The sequence below is a fragment of the Chelonia mydas genome, chromosome 8, assembly GCF_015237465.2.
Source record: "Chelonia mydas isolate rCheMyd1 chromosome 8, rCheMyd1.pri.v2, whole genome shotgun sequence".
Lineage (NCBI taxonomy): Eukaryota > Metazoa > Chordata > Testudines > Cheloniidae > Chelonia > Chelonia mydas.
The window spans coordinates 49,253,365-49,271,167 of record NC_057854.1 but is presented as its reverse complement, the minus strand read 5'-3'; the positions used below and the strand labels follow the sequence as shown (position 1 = coordinate 49,271,167).

The window sequence follows — 17,803 nt, the reverse complement described above, 5'->3', positions numbered from 1 at the left end:
CATCTTTTCTGCCCTGCCTGTCCTTCCTGAACAGTTTATAACCATCCATAACCATCCATGACAGTACTCCAGTCATATGAGTTATCCCACCAAGTCTCTGTTATTCCAATCAAGTCATAATTCCTTGCCTTCACCAGGACCTCCAGTTCTCCCTGCTTGTTTCCAAGGCTTTGTGCATTTGTATATAGGCACTTGAGATAACCTGCTGATCGTCCCTCATTCTCAGTATGAGGTAGGAGCCCTCCCCTCACAGACGTTCCTGCCTGTGCTTCCTCCCGGTATCCTGCTTGCCCACTTACCTCAGGACTTTGGTCTCCTTCCCCCGGTGAACCTAGTTTAAAGCCCTCCTCGCTAGGTTAGCCAACCTGCTCGCAAAGATGCTCTTCCCTCTCCATTAGGTGGAGCCCGTCTCTGCCCAGCACTCCTGCTTCATGGAACACCATCCCATGGTCAAAGAATCCAAAGCCTTTTCTCCGACACCACCTGCGTAGCCATTTGTTGACTTCCACGATTTGACGGTCCCTACCCCGGCCTTTTCATTCCACGGGGAGGATGGACGAGAACACCACTTGCTCCTCAAACTCCTTTATCCTTCTTCCCAGAGCCACGTAGTCCGCAGTGATCCGCTCAGGGTCATTCTTGGCAGTATCATTGGTGCCCATGTGGAGAAGCAGGAAGGGGTAGCAATCCGAGGGCTTGATGAGTCTTGGCAGTCTCTCTGTCACATCGCGAATCTTAGCCCCTGGTTGGTCTGTGCTGAGCTGATACACCAAAGGTTTGTGTGACCTAGCAACACTTCTGCCTTTAGGGTAGTAAAAATAAGGGAAAGGAACATATGAATGAGTTTGCCCTTCATGGGATTGGTGTGTCTGGGTGCAGTGGATGACTGTTCCCTGGAAGATGAGAAATGAGGGGTGCACCCTTTTTTGGTATGGTAAAGCAGTTACTTTTAAATGCATTTTTATTAAAGTAGCAATTTTACAGTTTAGGCCAGTTTCTCCTGTTTGTGTGGGTCATTCACACAGCAAGAGGAAAAGAAAAGCGCTTAAAATTGGTAAAGGTGACTAAAATGGCAAAAATGGTAACAGATTTGGCAATAAGTATAGTACCTGAACTTACGTTTGCAGTGTTCCTTTTATAATATTACTGTACCTTTTTCCCCATAGGCTAATTTGCTGATGCCTATATACCTGATTGGTTTCAGAGTAACAGCCGTGTTAGTCTGTATTCGCAAAAAGAAAGAGTACTTGTACTGTAGCTCACGAAAGCTTATGCTCAAATAAATTGGTTAGTCTCTAAGGTGCCACAAGTACTCCTTTTCTTTTTGCATATACCTGATTGGTTATCTAAAATAGAAGTGGGTTTTGGTTTAATCAGAACTAACTGTATTTACTGAGCTTTTCTGTTTCTTGTATTCCCTCTTGAGGGCACAGCTGATACGTCTCCTAAAATATCATTTTTGGCTAGATCCTGTGGGCAAAGGCTAAGGATGGTTTGTACCCAGGAAAGGGCAGTACGTTTGTCATTCCAGAACTCTGAAATTAGGGCAGTCTTGACTCCCATAGGTTATACGTTAAAGTACCAGGATTAGTTCTGCAGTACCAACAAACAATGATTGTGAGACCTGCAAAGAACATTTTGACTGGTATCTCAAATCTTGATTGGAAAAAAACTGAATCTTATAATAATTTTGTTGACACTCGATATAGTGTCCCATGGTGAGTCAGAAAATTGTCCTTATATCTACACTTGAGTGCTTTAATTGTTAGGGACAAAATTTGCATAATATGAAATTGAGAAGTTAGTAAATGAAAGCTACAGAGCCACCAGTGGGACCTTATTTTTTCCTAGTAATTCTAGAATATCTGGTAATTCTGGGATCCATTTCCTATTAAACTCTTAATACTTCAAAGCTGTCTCCATTTTCAGATAATTAAATGAGTTTTCTAATTTCCAGAGTTAAATCAGGATATTAAGGAAGTGGGGTGACTCTCTACATTAGAGGCTTCATGGTGTGTACAGGGCAGTTCTTCCTAAGTTCTGAGGGAGGAACCCTAGGAGAAGGTTTGAGCTAATCATTATATTATCTTATTGTTTTCTTCATTAATAAAGCCGAACTCCAGGATGGGTCCAGTTTGGAGTTTGTGTAGAGCAAGTTGGGGAAAGTTCACACACTCTAACCTAGAGAGAAGCAGCTAAAACAGGAGTGGGCAAACTATGGCATGGGGGCCGCATCCGTCCCTTCAGACATTTTAATCCGGCCCTCCTCCTCCGGCCCCCCTGCTCCACGTGTGCTGTGGCTCCGCGCAGCTCCTGGAAGCAGCGGCATGTCCCCGCTCCGGTTCCTACGTGGACAATGGGAGCTGCGGGGCGGTGCCTGCGGACAGGGCAGCAAGCCGAGCCCGCTGGCTGCACCTCTGCGTAGGAGTGGGCGGGGGAGACATGCCGCTGCTTCTGGGAGCCGTTTGAGGTAAGTGCCACCTGGAGTTTGGAGTCTGCACCTCTGACTCCCTCCCGCACCCCTACCCCAGCTCAGAGCCTGCACCCTCTCCCATACCCCAACCCCCAGTTTTGTGAGCATTCATGGCCCACCATACAAATTTCTATACCCAGATGTGTTCCTCAGACCAAAATATTTGCCCACCCCTGAGCTAAAAGTTCATTCAAGAAATGGCAGAGTTGGGTCAAATATTTGACCCATCTGTTTATGTGAAATTGATGGATGTAGCAAAGGGTATCAGTTAATGGCTTCATCATTTTTCTAAAACACCTTGAGGTGTGTGTAGCATGTAAAATGCTGTGTCAAACATTCAAAATAAATGCTGCCAAAATAAAAATCTCAGATGGCAATCAGACTGAAGTGCCTCAAATGGCATTTTAATCTCATTCAGTCAGTGCTAACCAGCAGGACGAGAAGCCGCAACTATTTCCAGTTAAATCCCCTGGCTTTTCTAGATTGCACAACTGTAGTGTTTGTGCTTCTCTGAGTTTTGGTACTTAAGAAAGTTAGATTGATAGTACTAGTTACAACTCTGGCATTGTAGAGGCTTCCCAAACAGAGCTCATTTAACATACCTCAGTCTTTGGCTCCCTTTGTTATTCCAGTCCAAGGTTTCTTCTGAGCAGAGCCTTCCAGCTGTAATGAAAACCTTGTTGGCACAACAAAAATGTGGTAGTTTAACAAGCTTGGTATGAAACTTTTCAAATGATTTAAATTTATAATTTTTAATCCAGCATCTATTACTACAGTAGCTCTCTGATTTCCAGTCTCTGCTGGGCTTTTGGAACCATTCTTTTTCTTTGGGGGAGCATTCTGTCCCCTCAAACTGTCTCCCCAAACTGTTCACTGAGTTGTGGGAGATGAAGCTGTGGAACTCCTACTCCAGAACATGTTTCCCAAACTTGATTCATAAGAAAAAATTAATCACTGTTGGAGATTGAATTGCCACCTGCATACAATGTACTTTCAGGCCAAACCTGTAGTGCCTCCATAGCTGTTGGTAACCCTGTGTCTCCTGTAGAGCTGCTGTTGAGAGAAATGAAAGGGATTTTGTTTTTAAATGTTGGTAGGGTATCCAAAATATTACAGAAGACCAGATGATTATATGGTATTAACTTCAAACATTTTTATAAAAAATCTTCTATGTTTAACTCTTTACTTTTATTTAAATTTTATCAACTTATTTAAGGTGGAAAACCTCATTAACTTTGGATGTGTGTACTTTTGTATACCTTTTGCATACAAAGCCTGGGTCTGTCGTCATCTGATCTTCAACATGCAAAATAGTATCTTCTAGCAGTAAGCTGGCTTTTTATCAATACATTTTGTGTTCAGTTGCTTGCAAAATTTAGTAGTTCCCTTAAGGTTTTCTCATCATTAGTGCTAATTAAGCAAGGTTCTACAGAAGGCATATATAAGTAAAGCTCATGCAGTAGACAAGACGTTCTCAAACCATAGTCTAGAGACCTCAAAAAATCCATTATGACTTTCTGTAATGTCTGGAATTTTTCCTGAGTGGGTTGTCCATTTTGTGGAAGTTGGGTCCAATTTTTTTCCTCTCAAACTAGAAAAATGTTCCTGCTTCAGGAAAATTAGCTGCGGAAGCCATCATAGCTAGTTAGGAAGTGAGTTATGCTGTACTAAGTTACAAAGGAATAATTTCCCTTTATTCTGATGATGATATAAACCACAAAAGTATAATTATTGGATTTGACCTCCAGGACTCTGGGATGGAACTAAATCCATTAAATCTACGTTTGATCCCGTTTGATGATTTTTTTTAATGTACATTATGGACTGGAAGCATTGCTAGAGCAACCTTTAGTGGAAATGATGGTATTGCATTGTGCATCAAAGTAAAAGGATTTTCTCTTATACAAACAGGGCTAGAATTAAGCCAGATCACACTGGATTGACAACCTGGTACTTTTTTAAAGTTGTCATCTTCCTCTCCTAAACTGGAGAAACATAGGTCTCTTGTTATTCTGGTTGTGAAGATAATCTTGAAAATGTCATCAGAATGTACCAGTGCAGTGATGTCTGCCTGAGTCTGCAGAGAGCCTAAAACAATAGCTTTGAGTTATGAATTGCCTTTTATCTCTATGGACTGTTATCTTAAATGACTATTGGTGATCGTTTTCATGTCTGTTGACTATTTCATAGCCTGTAAGGGAGGAGAGGCATAATCATAATATGAAGATCTGAACAGGCTACCGAATAGTGCCTTATTTTGGTGCCTCATGTGGGGGGTTATTTGGGGGAGTTTTTTCCCTCCAATCTGATTGTGGAGTCAATGTTAGAGTGGAATTGGGAGCATGGGGATGGTGGCATCAGAGTCGCACTGAAACAGGAACCAATCCTGCGGAGCCCAGTGGGGCATCCAAACCCAAGTAACTCAGCAGAGTCCAGGGCCAATTTAAGGGGCACCTTCATATGAAGATATCCCATGGCCACAACCCCAGCAGAGGCTGTACTGTTGGTGGTATCCTGCTCATCACCAGACTAGTGGAAGAAGTGGCAGGTTGGCACATCCCTCCCAACCCCCCAGAAGGGTACTGCTTTACTTAGTAGTGAGTGTGGGGCCAGGTGTCTTGCTCTTTGACTCTAATGGCTGCTGCTTCTCCCTCTGCTAGATACTGCCTCCTATATCATTTTCTTGTCTCAGAGCTGTCCACAAGTCCAGCCATGGTAAACCAAAGGCTAACAAACTAGTAAAGAGAAGCCTACTGAAAGATTTTGCTTTCTCTCTTGTGTCTTCTGACAGAATCAGTTTACTTTATGCACTCTGAATAGAGCTTACTGTTGCCTACCCAAGATATATCCACCTCAACAGGGTCCTCTCTTAGGACTAAGTAGTCAGGATCAGTACCAGATCCGAGAATCCTGCTACATCAACCTGGGAGGTTCTGCAGCTCATACAATTGATCTCTTGCACAGACACAGTGCAGTGGGTCTTCATAGCATGAGACTTCTCCAGGTATTGCTTCTATCTACTTGGGATTACCAGGAAAAGTGAATTATTCCCTCCCTTGAAATCTCCAAAATGGTGTTTTAAAGATCCTGCCCTTGCCACAGAGAAACCACTAACAGATCTTTCTCCGTTGAGGGTGACTACATATACTTTGCTTTGTATGGGAGCCTTTTGTGGGAGCACTTACTTCACAGGCCAAACAGTCTTCATCAGAGAAGAAAGTTGTTTACAGTTGAGGTGCACGAGCAGTATAATATGAAGTCTAGTCACTCACCTGACATTCAGATCTGCTTTTCTGCAGAGTAACAGTCATGTATTTTTGAAGCATATGCACCAGGAGGGGCCTCTGACTTGCCATGTACATTGGCCAAACTGGACAGTCTCTACGTAAAAGAATAAATGGACACAAATCAGACGTCAAGAATTATAACATTCAAAAACCAGTCGGAGAACACTTCATTCTCTTTGGTCATTCCATTACAGACCTAAAAGTGGCAATTCTCCAACAAAAAAACTTCAAAAACAGACTCCAAGGAGAGACTGCTGAATTGGAATTAATTTGCAAACTAGATACAATTAATTTAGGCTTGACTAGAGACTGGGAGTGGATGGGTCATTACACAAATTAAAACTATTTCCCCATGTTTATTCTGCCCCCACGTTCCTCAGACGTTCTTGTCAACTGCTGGAAATGGCTCACCTTGATTATCACTACAAAAGGTGTCCCTCCCCCCCGCTCTCCTGCTGGTAATAGCTCACCTTATCTGATCCCTCTCGTTGCAGTGTGTATGGTAACATTATTGTTTCATGTTCTCTATGTATATAGATTTCCCCACTGTATTTTCCACTGAATGCATCCGATGAAGTGAGCTGTAGCTCAGAAAAGCTTATGCTCAAATAGATGTGTTAGTCTCTAAGGTGCCATAAGTACTCCTTTTCTTTTTGTGGATACAGAGTAGCACGGCTGCTACTCTAAAACCTACACAATATGGAATTTCTTTGTATGGTCCTTCTCATGGAAGCATTGGCAAGAAAGTGCCTGTGAAAGACTCCCTCAGTTTTCTACTGGAGGTCTATTAAACAGACCCAAGCATCTGTTCTCTTCATGTACAGGAGCGTCCATGAGACTCCAGTTTGGAGGTAGAGATTACTAGGAATTAGCAAATGAGAAAGGGAGGAAGGTTTAGGAAAGAAGTTAAAGTATTTTACAGAATCCAGTGACCAAAGGTGTCATCAGTGGAAGAAGACACATCAGTTTTCTGGTAACAGGTGGGTGAGTATACAGACAACAAGGTTGCTGCTTTACAGATTGAGAGGATAGATAGGAGGAGCTAATTCCACATGACAAAGGAGGTTGTTATTGATCTTGTGGAATATGCCCTGTTTCATGAAGGAAATTTTTCTTAGTCAACTTACAGATTTCCATAATCATTGTTTTGTTCTATCTAGAGAGTGTCATTTTAGAGCAGTGGTGGGCAACTTGCAGCCCGTGGGCTGCGTGTGACCCATTGGGGTAAGCTGATTGCGGGCTGCCAGACATTTTGCGGACATTGACTATCTGCAGGCATGGCCCCTGACAGCTCCCAGTGGCTGTGGTTCGTCATTCCTGGCCAAGGGGAGCTGCAGAAAGCTGTGGGCCACAGGTTGCCTACCACTGTTTTAGAGGCTCTGTGACTCCTATGACCCGAACAGAGAGCAAATTGGGCAGTTTATGCTAATTTCTAGTAAAATCTATCTCCAAATTAATGGATTCTTAGAGATGAATGCATGACAGTCTATTAAGTGAAGGTCCCCTCCCTATTTTGTATGTTTGTTTGCCTGTTAGAGTTTAGAAGACTAGACATTTGTTTCTGTCTGATTAGTACTCTTCTCGATGTTGAATCTTTGAAAGCTTCTCCTGGAATTGTGGTGCAATTCATCCAATTATACGTGGAGAAATATGTCCACATTTTTCCAGCACAGCTCTATCCAAGACCATTGTATGTATCTAATCAGTATTAATCTCCACTTTGGGGGCCAATGGCTTCCATCATTGAGAAGATACATTCATAGGCAAGAAAAAAAAAGGTCTTGTTTACTTAGTCTTGAATGATTCTTTTTAATGAGTCATTTGAACTATGGTTCCCAGAATGCTTGTAAAACTGACATTTTGGAATAAAGGAATGTAATAGAGCCATCTCTTGCCAAATCTGGGGCTTGTGGTGAGCTGCTTGTAGAGAGATGGGTTATAGCCTATTTATTAAAAAGTATGGTTTACTATACAATTGACACAATCCATACATTATAGTTCCCTAACTTTCAGCTAAGTGGTTACTTACACCAGAGCTACAAGTGAGCGGCCTATACAAATGAATGGTTTAGATATATCTAGTAGCAAACTCTGAATTATAGTCTAAATTGTCTGACTAGCACTTCTTCGGTTCGAGCTAAAGTTTAATTTTGTGTGGATTATGGGTATCATACTAGCAGTTAAGGTTGAGAAGTGGTTTCTATAAAAAAGAAAGATACCTTGTTTTCTGCCAGTCATAATTTTAGCAAAAACAATCCTTTTAGAGTGAAATTTTATGTGCTTTGTCTCAGTAACTTTTATTTTTTGTATGACAAATCTAGATGGGCTTTGGAATGCAAAAATTGATCCTTTTAATTGTGGCTTTGCATGCATGAATATGGCTTTTGTTTTAAAATTTGCAACTCTATGTCAGTATACACTTTGAGTCATAATAGAATCATAAAACTGGAAGGGACCCAATTTGCAGATGGGGCCATATGGCAGAATTGTGGGGAGGATCTTGTAGTCTGTTGTATATAGTGGATGGAAGGTTTTGTGGTGGTTGGTGTGCTACTTCATTTGAACTCATTTGGGATCCAAATCTGCATTTCTCTGACACCTGAACATTTCACTGAGTTCAGAAGGAACATTGGGAGAGCAGAATTAGTCTGTTGGGTATGATTCCAAATTGTTATTGGCAGCACATCTTACTCCTACTCACCTGATTTGTGTTTAGTAATCTTGTACTACGCTATGAAAATAAGAAAGTTATTCCAGAAGACGAAGAAAAAAATGAGCTAGAATTTCTTAACAATATAGTGACCTAGTATTACTGTAGATACGGTCACCAAAATTTTTCTCCATGGTTGTCTGAAACTTGTGTGGCTCTGAAGGCACACAAGGACCTACTACTAAGAAATACTAGTTAGCCCACTGTATATCTATTACAGAGTGAATAGAAATCATCCTCTGTTTATGTTGGTTGTTACTCTGTAATTTTAAATTTAAAAGTGGAATAAATGAAGGAAAACACAAAGTGGACACCATTTTACTGAAACTACTGAAAGGCAAGCTGTATAAAAATAAGAGAAGTCCCTCTTATTTTCCTTCTCTCGTTCTCTCCCTATAGTTCAACAAGGCTTTTCCTTGAGAATAAGTGCAATCAATTTTTTGCATTATATTAAAAACTAAATTGGGAGTGACTTCTAGGATTCCCTCAAGGCATGCATAAATGGCATTTAGTCTGGATGTAAGGGGTACCAGTGCTCTTGGCCAGAAAAGAAGGAAAGTGGTTGGAAGGGGGAGGAATGAAAGGAAGAAGGGAAATGAGTCAAAGGTATTTTTCAATTTTAAAGATGCCGTAGGTGGGCAGGATAGGGGAAAGACTGGACTTGTGCTGCTTTTGAATGCCTTGTTGATACATGTTGAAAGTTTTAAACATTTTCTAAAAAAAGGAAAACACTGTTTTTTGTTTTTTTTTAAATCTTTAGCAATTCAGTTGGGTTTTTTTTTTTTTTTTCCAGAAGTAAACAGCTGTAGAATGTCATTTGTACAGCACCTAGCACAAGTGGGGGCCTGACTTTGTTGGCCTCTAGGCACTACAAATGTTAAGTAACAATAGTATAACAGAGTAGAGATTTGCCTGTTTACACTGAGTGAATTTGTGCTGTGGTGCAGAGAGCCTCTATAAGACACTCCCACACTACTCAGGCCCCATATAAGGGTTGCCAAAGAGTGAAGTGGGCAGAACAGCAGTGTATCTTACATGCACTGCAGAAGAGGTACCTTTTTCCCTGCAGTATTGCGGACTCTTACTTGTCACAGGGATGGGGGGGGCTGTCTCATGTGGGATTTGATTTGATTTCTTTCTGCCTTTGGAACTATTTTGGCTTTTATGTTGCTGGGGGGTTCTGAGCATTCCATCTTTGGGATAACTTCTGTTTGTAATTCACAAGCTAGCTTTCCTTGGTTTATGGAATCACAAGTCTCCATCTCGTATTGTTTTTGATTAATGTACTCATAATGCCAACAAAGCACAGATAGAGAGGAAAAAAAAAAGTGCTTCCTTAGAAGAACATGACAATTCTTGTACGGTACCACAAAGGCCTAGCTGAAGGAGATGCTCCCTTCCACTTGGTTCTCCACCATGTTTTCCCTTATCAATTACAGAGCTAGAAGCTATCAACTTGGTGGGCTTAGGAAGCAGTTAATGCATCTGATGCAGCTCTTCAGTCACTTCTCACCGTTACCATTTTTGAAGGCTCGTTTGATTCTTTTGACTTTAAATTTGACTTTTAACTAATAATCTCCTAGATTGAAATTTAGCTGGAAACAAAGAAACTTCCACATAAGGAGAACGTATTGATTTAGGAATTGAAGAATAGTGCTAGGTTGCTAACCAATGTCTTAATTAGAGATAATCCCTTGGAAGATAAGGAATTTAGAAAACTTCAGAAAGCATCTAGTATCCACATATTGAGTCTGCCATTGGCATGTAGCAACTAACTTTTTTTATTGCTGTCATTAAATTCTTTGCTAGACTTTGATCCTTTCCTCCAAACATCAAAAATCCCCAGAATTTACCCAAAGAGGTTCTGTATTTAAATCTTCAGAAAAATCTTTTGTTCACCTATTTATTTATTTTTTAAAAAGAGGTCTTAAAGTTAGGCTCCTTACTCCCTAACTAACTTTAGGAACTAATTTTTGACAATTTTGGCTGTAGTGTTTATATGATTCTGTGATGGAGAGCAAGAGTGGCAGTTAGTCTGAAAAAATAATGAAAACATTAGGTATAATGGGTGGGGGGAGAAGAGAAGGAAGGTTTCCAGGCATATCTAAAGCTACCCATACTACTACTGCACTTCATTCCTCTGCTCCTGTTCTCTTCGCTGCCAAGCTTAGATTGATGCATTTAAAAGCATTCTGGGTTTTTTTTACTTGGGTGATTTGGGGCCGGGAGGGATCTTTTTGACTTCCCAAATTAAGAATAGGGAAAATATCAGAACTGTTCATTCTGATATCACTGCAAAAGATTCTTCTCTTCTACCCTCTCTCATGCCACCTAGGCACTGGGCTTTACTTGTGCGTTTTGTGGCTATAGTTGCTCATAAATGAGCTTTATTTCCTTTTCTGCATTTCAGCTAGTGGCCATGCATCGGTTTCATCCTGAACATGTCCATTCAACGTGGAAATTAGCTATCTTGTCTGTTCAGTGGCCTGTGAGAAATGAGTTTGATCTGTCCAATTCCCAACGAACAGATGTTCCAAGTGACAGCACCTCCACAATTTGCGCTAATTGGCAGTTTCAGTAGAGAGGCCAGTGAATGAATGGGTATGAAGCCCAAACTACCTGCTCATCTCTAGAGGTGGCCCTTTTAAGCTAGGGTTGAAGTGTATTAGTGGCGGGTGTGGAAGAAGATTGCGGTCTCCCTGCCCTTTCTGTATCTGGTCTGGTGATATATAGAGGATTTCAGTCTCCGGAGCTGTCAGTCCAGCTCCTTGCATCAGCATTAAAGTAACTTAAAATAGACATTCACCAAAGCCAGATTTTTCCTGTCGTTATAAGATGACCCAACAGGCTGTAGGGCAGTGCTGATTGATGGACTTGTGGCTCTCAGTGACCTGAGGTAAGCATTAATCAGCTGTATCTCATGGTCTGTTGTCTTACTGCTTAATCACTTGCCTGATGTCCTTTTTGACACAGTACAGTTTGTTTCCGACTGCTTGATTACACCTTTCCATTGTTCAAATAGATTTATTTCAACTGTAAAAATACATTTTGTATGTGCAACTGAAACATGACCCTCTGAAAGGTTAATCCTATGGTGGCTTAAAAACGGTATGTAAGAACTGTTATAGCTCCTGTGATTTTTCCTATAGATAAACTATGCATGAGTGAGAATTTATATTAAAACAAAACATACTTCCAATACTTGTGGAAAGGTAGACTGTCAAGCTAGTTAGATACAAATTACTTTCTGTATTCTATCACACAGCCCAAGCAAACTTTTTTAAATCACAAATTAAACTTACTTAGATGTGTTCTGGTGTTTATGCTATCGACTGTTCTGAGCAAAAAGCACTGAAATAATTGTCACTGTGCCAGTGTGCTGTCTGTCATAGTCAGGACTGGTGGGGGAAATGGAGCTTTGCAAATGCTCTCGAAGGTTATTTTGCGTGATGGTAAATAATCAATTTGATTAGAATGCCGAGCTTGTACTTCATTTTATTTTATATTGTGCCAGCAAACTCAGTTTTTCACAGTAGGACTATAGTAGCTGTAAATAGCTACTGTTGTATATACTACGGATGGAGAATTCAAGCCAAGATGCAGCTATATGCTTTAATGAAGGGGGAGAGGTGTAAATTTTTCCCCTCCCTCCCAACAGATGAACATCTGTACGGATGGTAGTTTGCTTCTGCATTGGTTTTCTCCCTGCAATGTCTCTTTGAAGGGCAGAGGTCTGAGAATCAGTTTCACTGGTTGGTGCTCATGCTCTTTATTTTAAAGAAAAGGTTTTTTAATGGTACATTAATTTTTAGACCTTGAACGACTGATTTTATTGGCTAAGGTATAACCTTTAAGAAGGAAAAAATGTGTAGCATAGGAATAATACTAGTCCGAGTTTGTACCGCTAACAGTAACGAAATCTCCTCAGGTAAAACAGAATTTTCAGTTTTAATAACCTGGCCCTTCACCAGACGTAGTAATATTTCTCCTTCAGCAGCAGAAGGCTGAGGGTATAAATTGAATCCAAGTAGATGAATAGCTGCCATCAGTTTAGTTATGTTGTGTTAGAATCCACAGGGCAGCAAACGGTAGCTGAGACAGCAGTTCAATTAAGATTGTGGTACAAATAAATCCATTGCAACATTATATAGGTGTCTGGTTGTAAACCTCTTTCTTGGGGCAGAGAGAGTTGACGTGTCAGTGCGATGCTGAACTGCTTTGACATAGTGTTCTGCAAAAAACAGCTTGGCTAGGATACTTCTGCAAAAACAACCAGTCCCGAGAAATCATCTTGCCCTGTCCCGTTTTCACCCAAAATAATGCCAGACCATATTCACTAATCGTGCTTCTTGACCATTAACCTGCTTCTGGAAGTGCTGCCGTGATTTCCCAGCCCATGTAGCTGGAGGAAGAGGGTTCCTCTGGGGTCAGGTGCCCCCAAGGAGGTCTACCCTGGCGGAATGCCTATATTGGCCACACCCCTCCTTTCTGCTGCTTCCAGCTTTGGCCAGGCAGCCTGTGCTGCTCCTGTGAGCAGACTGTTCCCTAGGAGTGTTCCCCCCGCCCCCCCCCATCCTCCCGGTTCAGGGAGGGTGTTCTGTTGGGGTCTGGGACACCCAAGGTTGGAAATTCCCTCTGAAGTCTGGGAAAAGGCTAGGGGAGGGGTCCTGGCTGGGTTTTGCCACTCTGTCCTGATATCTGTGGCTGGTCAGGCTCCGTTTTTCATGGAACTGTTTGTTGTGAGGGTCTTTCAATAGCAATAGGAAAGAAAAACACTTTTAAAAGTAGGAAACTAATGTAAATCCACACAAATTGGTAGAGTCGAGAGCAAGCGTAAACCTGAAACTACAACTGACTAGATGTAAAGTTTGATAGCATGTTCCCTTTTAAGTTTATGGCTCTACAGTTTCAAAGATTGAGTGTAAACTGGTACTCTGATGTCATCCTGAATCTGCATGCAAAGTGCGCAAGGGCCTCGCTGCTGCTGCTGCTGCTTAGGGTTCCACCAAGTAGCAGTAGTTTAAAACAAGACTAGTCAGATTCCCCTGTGGGCAGCAAGAAACTATGAAGGATTGTGTCCATTCCTTGCCACTGCTTGGGAGATCTAGGTGCCTAATTTTAGACATTCAAGTTAGAAAATGTTCCATGATTTGTAGAGTCAAATCACATATCGGTGGGTAATTGTTTCTTATTTAAAAAAAAAAAATCCCAACAACTTGGCAGTATCTTAATTATAGGGATTTACATATTCTCTCACTACTGGCACAGAGGAAATTTTCCTTGCTGAATGGGTGCAATTCCATCAACTTCTGCAGTATGTAAGCTTTCATTGGTGGGAGGGAATCCAGTCATTAGCCACTAAGATAATCTTCTGAACATACAAAGAATGTAAAAGGATGCAATGCTGTTTAAGTACGTGGAAAGATGGCTTCAGTGCCTCTGGTTGCTCAGAGCTTTTCCCAACTGTATTAAAGTGAAAACTGACCAATATGTTGTCATTTTACTTTGCTACACGGAGCATAGTATGAAAATGACAGTTACAATAGCATCACTTACTGTTGCTTGGAAAGCTTATGAGCAAACCACACAGTCGTGCACTGAATTTTGTTCACTGGGGAGGAGAGCTCAAAATGAGGCAGCTGGGGTAGTAGTGGAAGAATACTATGACATAAGCCGAGAGCCTGTGGGGAGTGATACCACTGTCAATCATAGCAGCAGGGAGACTCTAGGTCTGCAGGGGGAGTTTTTCTTCTTTCAGACAAGAGTAAGGAGTTCCGCATTTCTATCCTACCAGTCTGTAAGAGACAACCCTCAAAGGAATCCCTGCATCTTCCCCTTCTCTCCCCCACAGTAGTTTGGAGAGGTGGGTGCTCAGCTTTTCACCAGGGAGTTGCCTCTGGGTAGTAGTTGTAGTTTCTCTGATTAAGTATCTGGTACACTTTTCAAGACCTTCCAATATATTAGCTTGATAATGATGCTCACTGTTCATAACCCAGTCTCCCTTTCTTCCCTTCATATGTCTTTTATGTGTGATCAGAGGGCTTTCTGGTTTAAGGGTTAACCTCATTATAAAGTGACTGCTTTTTCTTCCGTCTCCACTGACATCTGTTACAAACATGCCGAGCATTTCAAGACAGAAAATGCCTTGGTTCACGAGAACAGCACTAGATAGAAAGCATCTTGTGTGTGTGGCTTTTATAGTTTTGATGATCTATTTTTCATTTTCCTGTTGCTCAGGGAGTTTGGAGGTCTTTACCATGAGTACTAATTTGCTTTGCATTAACCCTGGGAAATCCAAACTACCATACAAAAGGGGACAATGGGTGCAACAGAGTCGAACTGTAAAAGAAATTGATCAGTAATGTCCTGTGGCATATTTTTCATATACCATGTGGTCAAATTTTTCTTACTACCTTCCCAGTGTGAACTCTCAGCTTTGACATTGGGATGCATCGTAATGTAGAGTTGAACTGAAAAACATTTTAAATGTCTGAAAAAGGTGCCATCTCTAGGAGGGATATTGTGCAGCCACAAAAGTCCATTTTCAGGAAATCAATTGGGTGTGGGGCTTGCATATCATGATCTCTTGATGCAGCTGTGCCTAGGAATAGGAACTCCATGCTGTTTGAGCCCATTAGAAGCAACTGACTTCTCCTGGCATAGGTAGAATGTTAAATATTTTTCTAACTGCACTCTTTAGGAGAATTGTAATAGCCAAGTACCAAATCCTGATATCATTCAGGCAGTAAAATGTCCTGTTCATAAGTGCATGTGTTTTACGTAGTCCTTGATTTCTGCTTTTGCTCCTCAGTATCGAATTCGACCGGGACTGTGACTATTTTGCTATTGCTGGGGTGACAAAGAAGATTAAAGTCTACGAGTACGGCACAGTCATTCAGGACGCAGTGGACATTCATTACCCTGAGAATGAAATGACCTGTAATTCCAAAATCAGGTATGCATTGCCTTTGCCTAGAGTCCCAGCATGCTCTGTGTTAATTAGTGTCCCTTACACACAGTAAATAGAGCATTGCTTTCTTTATCCTTGGCACTGTGCTAGTGAAGGGGAAATGGAAAAGTTATATTAGAGCTTTATTTGTATTCAGACTGGTGGTGGGCAGTTCAGGCACTCTCTCGGTTCACATAAAATTACACAGACTGTAATGTCAGATCCTCACACCCAGACATTGCATTAAAAATACCCAAAGATTTATTGCCATAGCTAGTGGAGAAGGGGCATGTGGTGCAATTGAATGATTAGCTCTTTCTTGAGAGAGTTGTATTCAGCAAAAAAGCTACTCTGTAAAAAGAGTTTATAAACAGCCTGGTCAAGATTCCAGATGAAGGAATTGATCTGGGCTGGGAAGAATATGTTACTAAAAAAGAAAGGAGAGGAAAGGTAGTATGGTTTAGGGAGGAGGCTTCAGAATAAAGGTATTGCACAGTGGGTATCACCGTGGTTCAGGGCTTGGGAAGGATGGGAGTATAATTAATTTGCACCATATTTGTTCCAGAGTCTGTAACCATTGTTTGTTCAGATCCCATTTCATTTGAGGAAGTGGGTTGTCAGAGGCTGTTTGGCTCTTCAGATTCTCTATGAAAAGAGGCTTAGTGAAGGAAATATTAATGGCAATTATCTCTTCATAATGGCAGAAATACTGTGTGGATTACTTAGTGCTCTGACCTGCTGCTTCTACAGGTGCTGAAACCATTGTTACTGCAGAGGCTCATTATGGTTGGTGTGAATGATGATCTCTCACCAGCCACCCACTGAAAGATTCCTTCTCAATTGAAAAAGAGACCTCCCCCCTCCATTGGTATGGAGTGGCAGTAGCCATTCTAAGGAATGAATGTTAGTGGAAAAATTGCACTGATGTATAATGAATTTATCACAGGGGGGTGTTCATCCCATGCTATGATTTTTCAAGGAATGGGCTAACAAAGAGTTCATTAGAGAGAGACAGAAACAGTAGAGGAGTGAGGAGCCTCTCTGAGATGAAGAGGAAGTTTGTGTTCTCTCACTTCCAAACTTACCCTGTTCTACAGGGGAAGTGCCTGGAGCTTAGACCAGAAAGAAATGAGGAACTGGGAAATTGTCCTCCTTATACAGAAGGACTAACCTTCTTAAAGGAGACCTATTTAACTAGGTACAGTTCCCTTTTTGTCTTGACTTAAGCAGCACGTGGTTTATCATTCTGCTTTTTCTTTTTCAGCAGATTGAGGAAAACCCTGATTCTTTATTATTTTACTATTTGTAGTGTAATAGTATTTCCAAACATTCATTTTTATTAAAAATGACCTGCTGAGCCACAGGTGGGGAGGAGTAGTTGTGGATGACAATACACTGGAAGGGACATAAATTTAAAGAGCTTTAAAATGCTTAAAGTCTCCCCTGTACCCCCATGGCTAGGAGCCTTGCTTACTCAATTCCTCTCCATTGTCCCTTATGCCCCCATCCCACTGAGATATACCTAGTCCTCGGTGTGATATTTCTCCACACCCCACATGCTTTTCATATGGACTTGTTAACATCTACATGAGGGAGGTCCCATTTTGGTGGTCATCGTAAGTTCTGTCAGAGCAGAACATCCTTCCTGGACTCCTGATGCCTCAACTCAATTTAGTCATTTCATGCTTGCTTACTAACATGCACAAAAAAGCCCAGGGAAATTCCCAAACAAGCTGTTGGAATTTTCGTTGAAAATATTTCCATAGAATCCAGTTAACACCTTAAAATTATATTTTAATACAAAAATTCTAACCCTTTCAAAAACATACATTAAAGTCTGGGGGGGAAAAACTGGAAGGATCAAACCCAATTCATCACAATAGTATAAATCTTCATCTATCGGTCGCCTTACTGAACTTCTTCTGACTCCCCAGCCTATATTTTTACCTTCTAAAATTAACAGAAACACATGCAACACTAAAACGATCAAATTTAATTATAAAATCCCGTTTTCTATCCATTGGAACAGTTTCCAATAGAACACGAACACATACTACGGTGTTGCAACAGGAAGCTATGGATGTTACACAATACAAATTTACACAATACAACCTCACACTGTATAATCAGTACACTTCATAACATCAAACAGACAGTCAATCCAATTCTATTTAGAGAAGTATTCTTCTACTGCAACATATTGTATTACTACGAGAAAACATACAGACTTCTGAAGAATGGGACTATATTCCTTTCAAAACCTGGTGTTTGATAGGCATTGTACAAATGTACAAGAAGGCACTCTCTGATCCAAAGAACTTGCGGTCTAGAAAAATCAGTTTAGGGCGAAGGGGGAACAACATGCTAGTGAAATGTACAAGAGG

At 41.2% G+C, this 17,803-nt stretch overlaps 1 protein-coding gene across 10 annotated transcripts in view; it reads left to right on the top strand.

Moving 5' to 3' along the window:
• Positions 1-17,803, top strand: part of COP1 (COP1 E3 ubiquitin ligase) — a 213,123-nt gene that overhangs the window by 91,725 nt on the left and 103,595 nt on the right. For 8 of the 10 annotated variants that reach the window (XR_005226628.2, XM_043552652.1, XM_037907998.2 and 5 more), the window contains exon 12: positions 15,282-15,425. The exons of the other annotated variants lie outside the window; for them this stretch is intronic. Coding sequence is in view for 7 of the 8 variants with exons in the window: in XM_043552652.1 (XP_043408587.1) it covers positions 15,282-15,425 (144 nt within the window). In the remaining variant the exon portion in view is untranslated. The remainder of the gene's footprint in view (positions 1-15,281; positions 15,426-17,803) is intronic. 10 annotated transcript variants of the gene reach the window in all.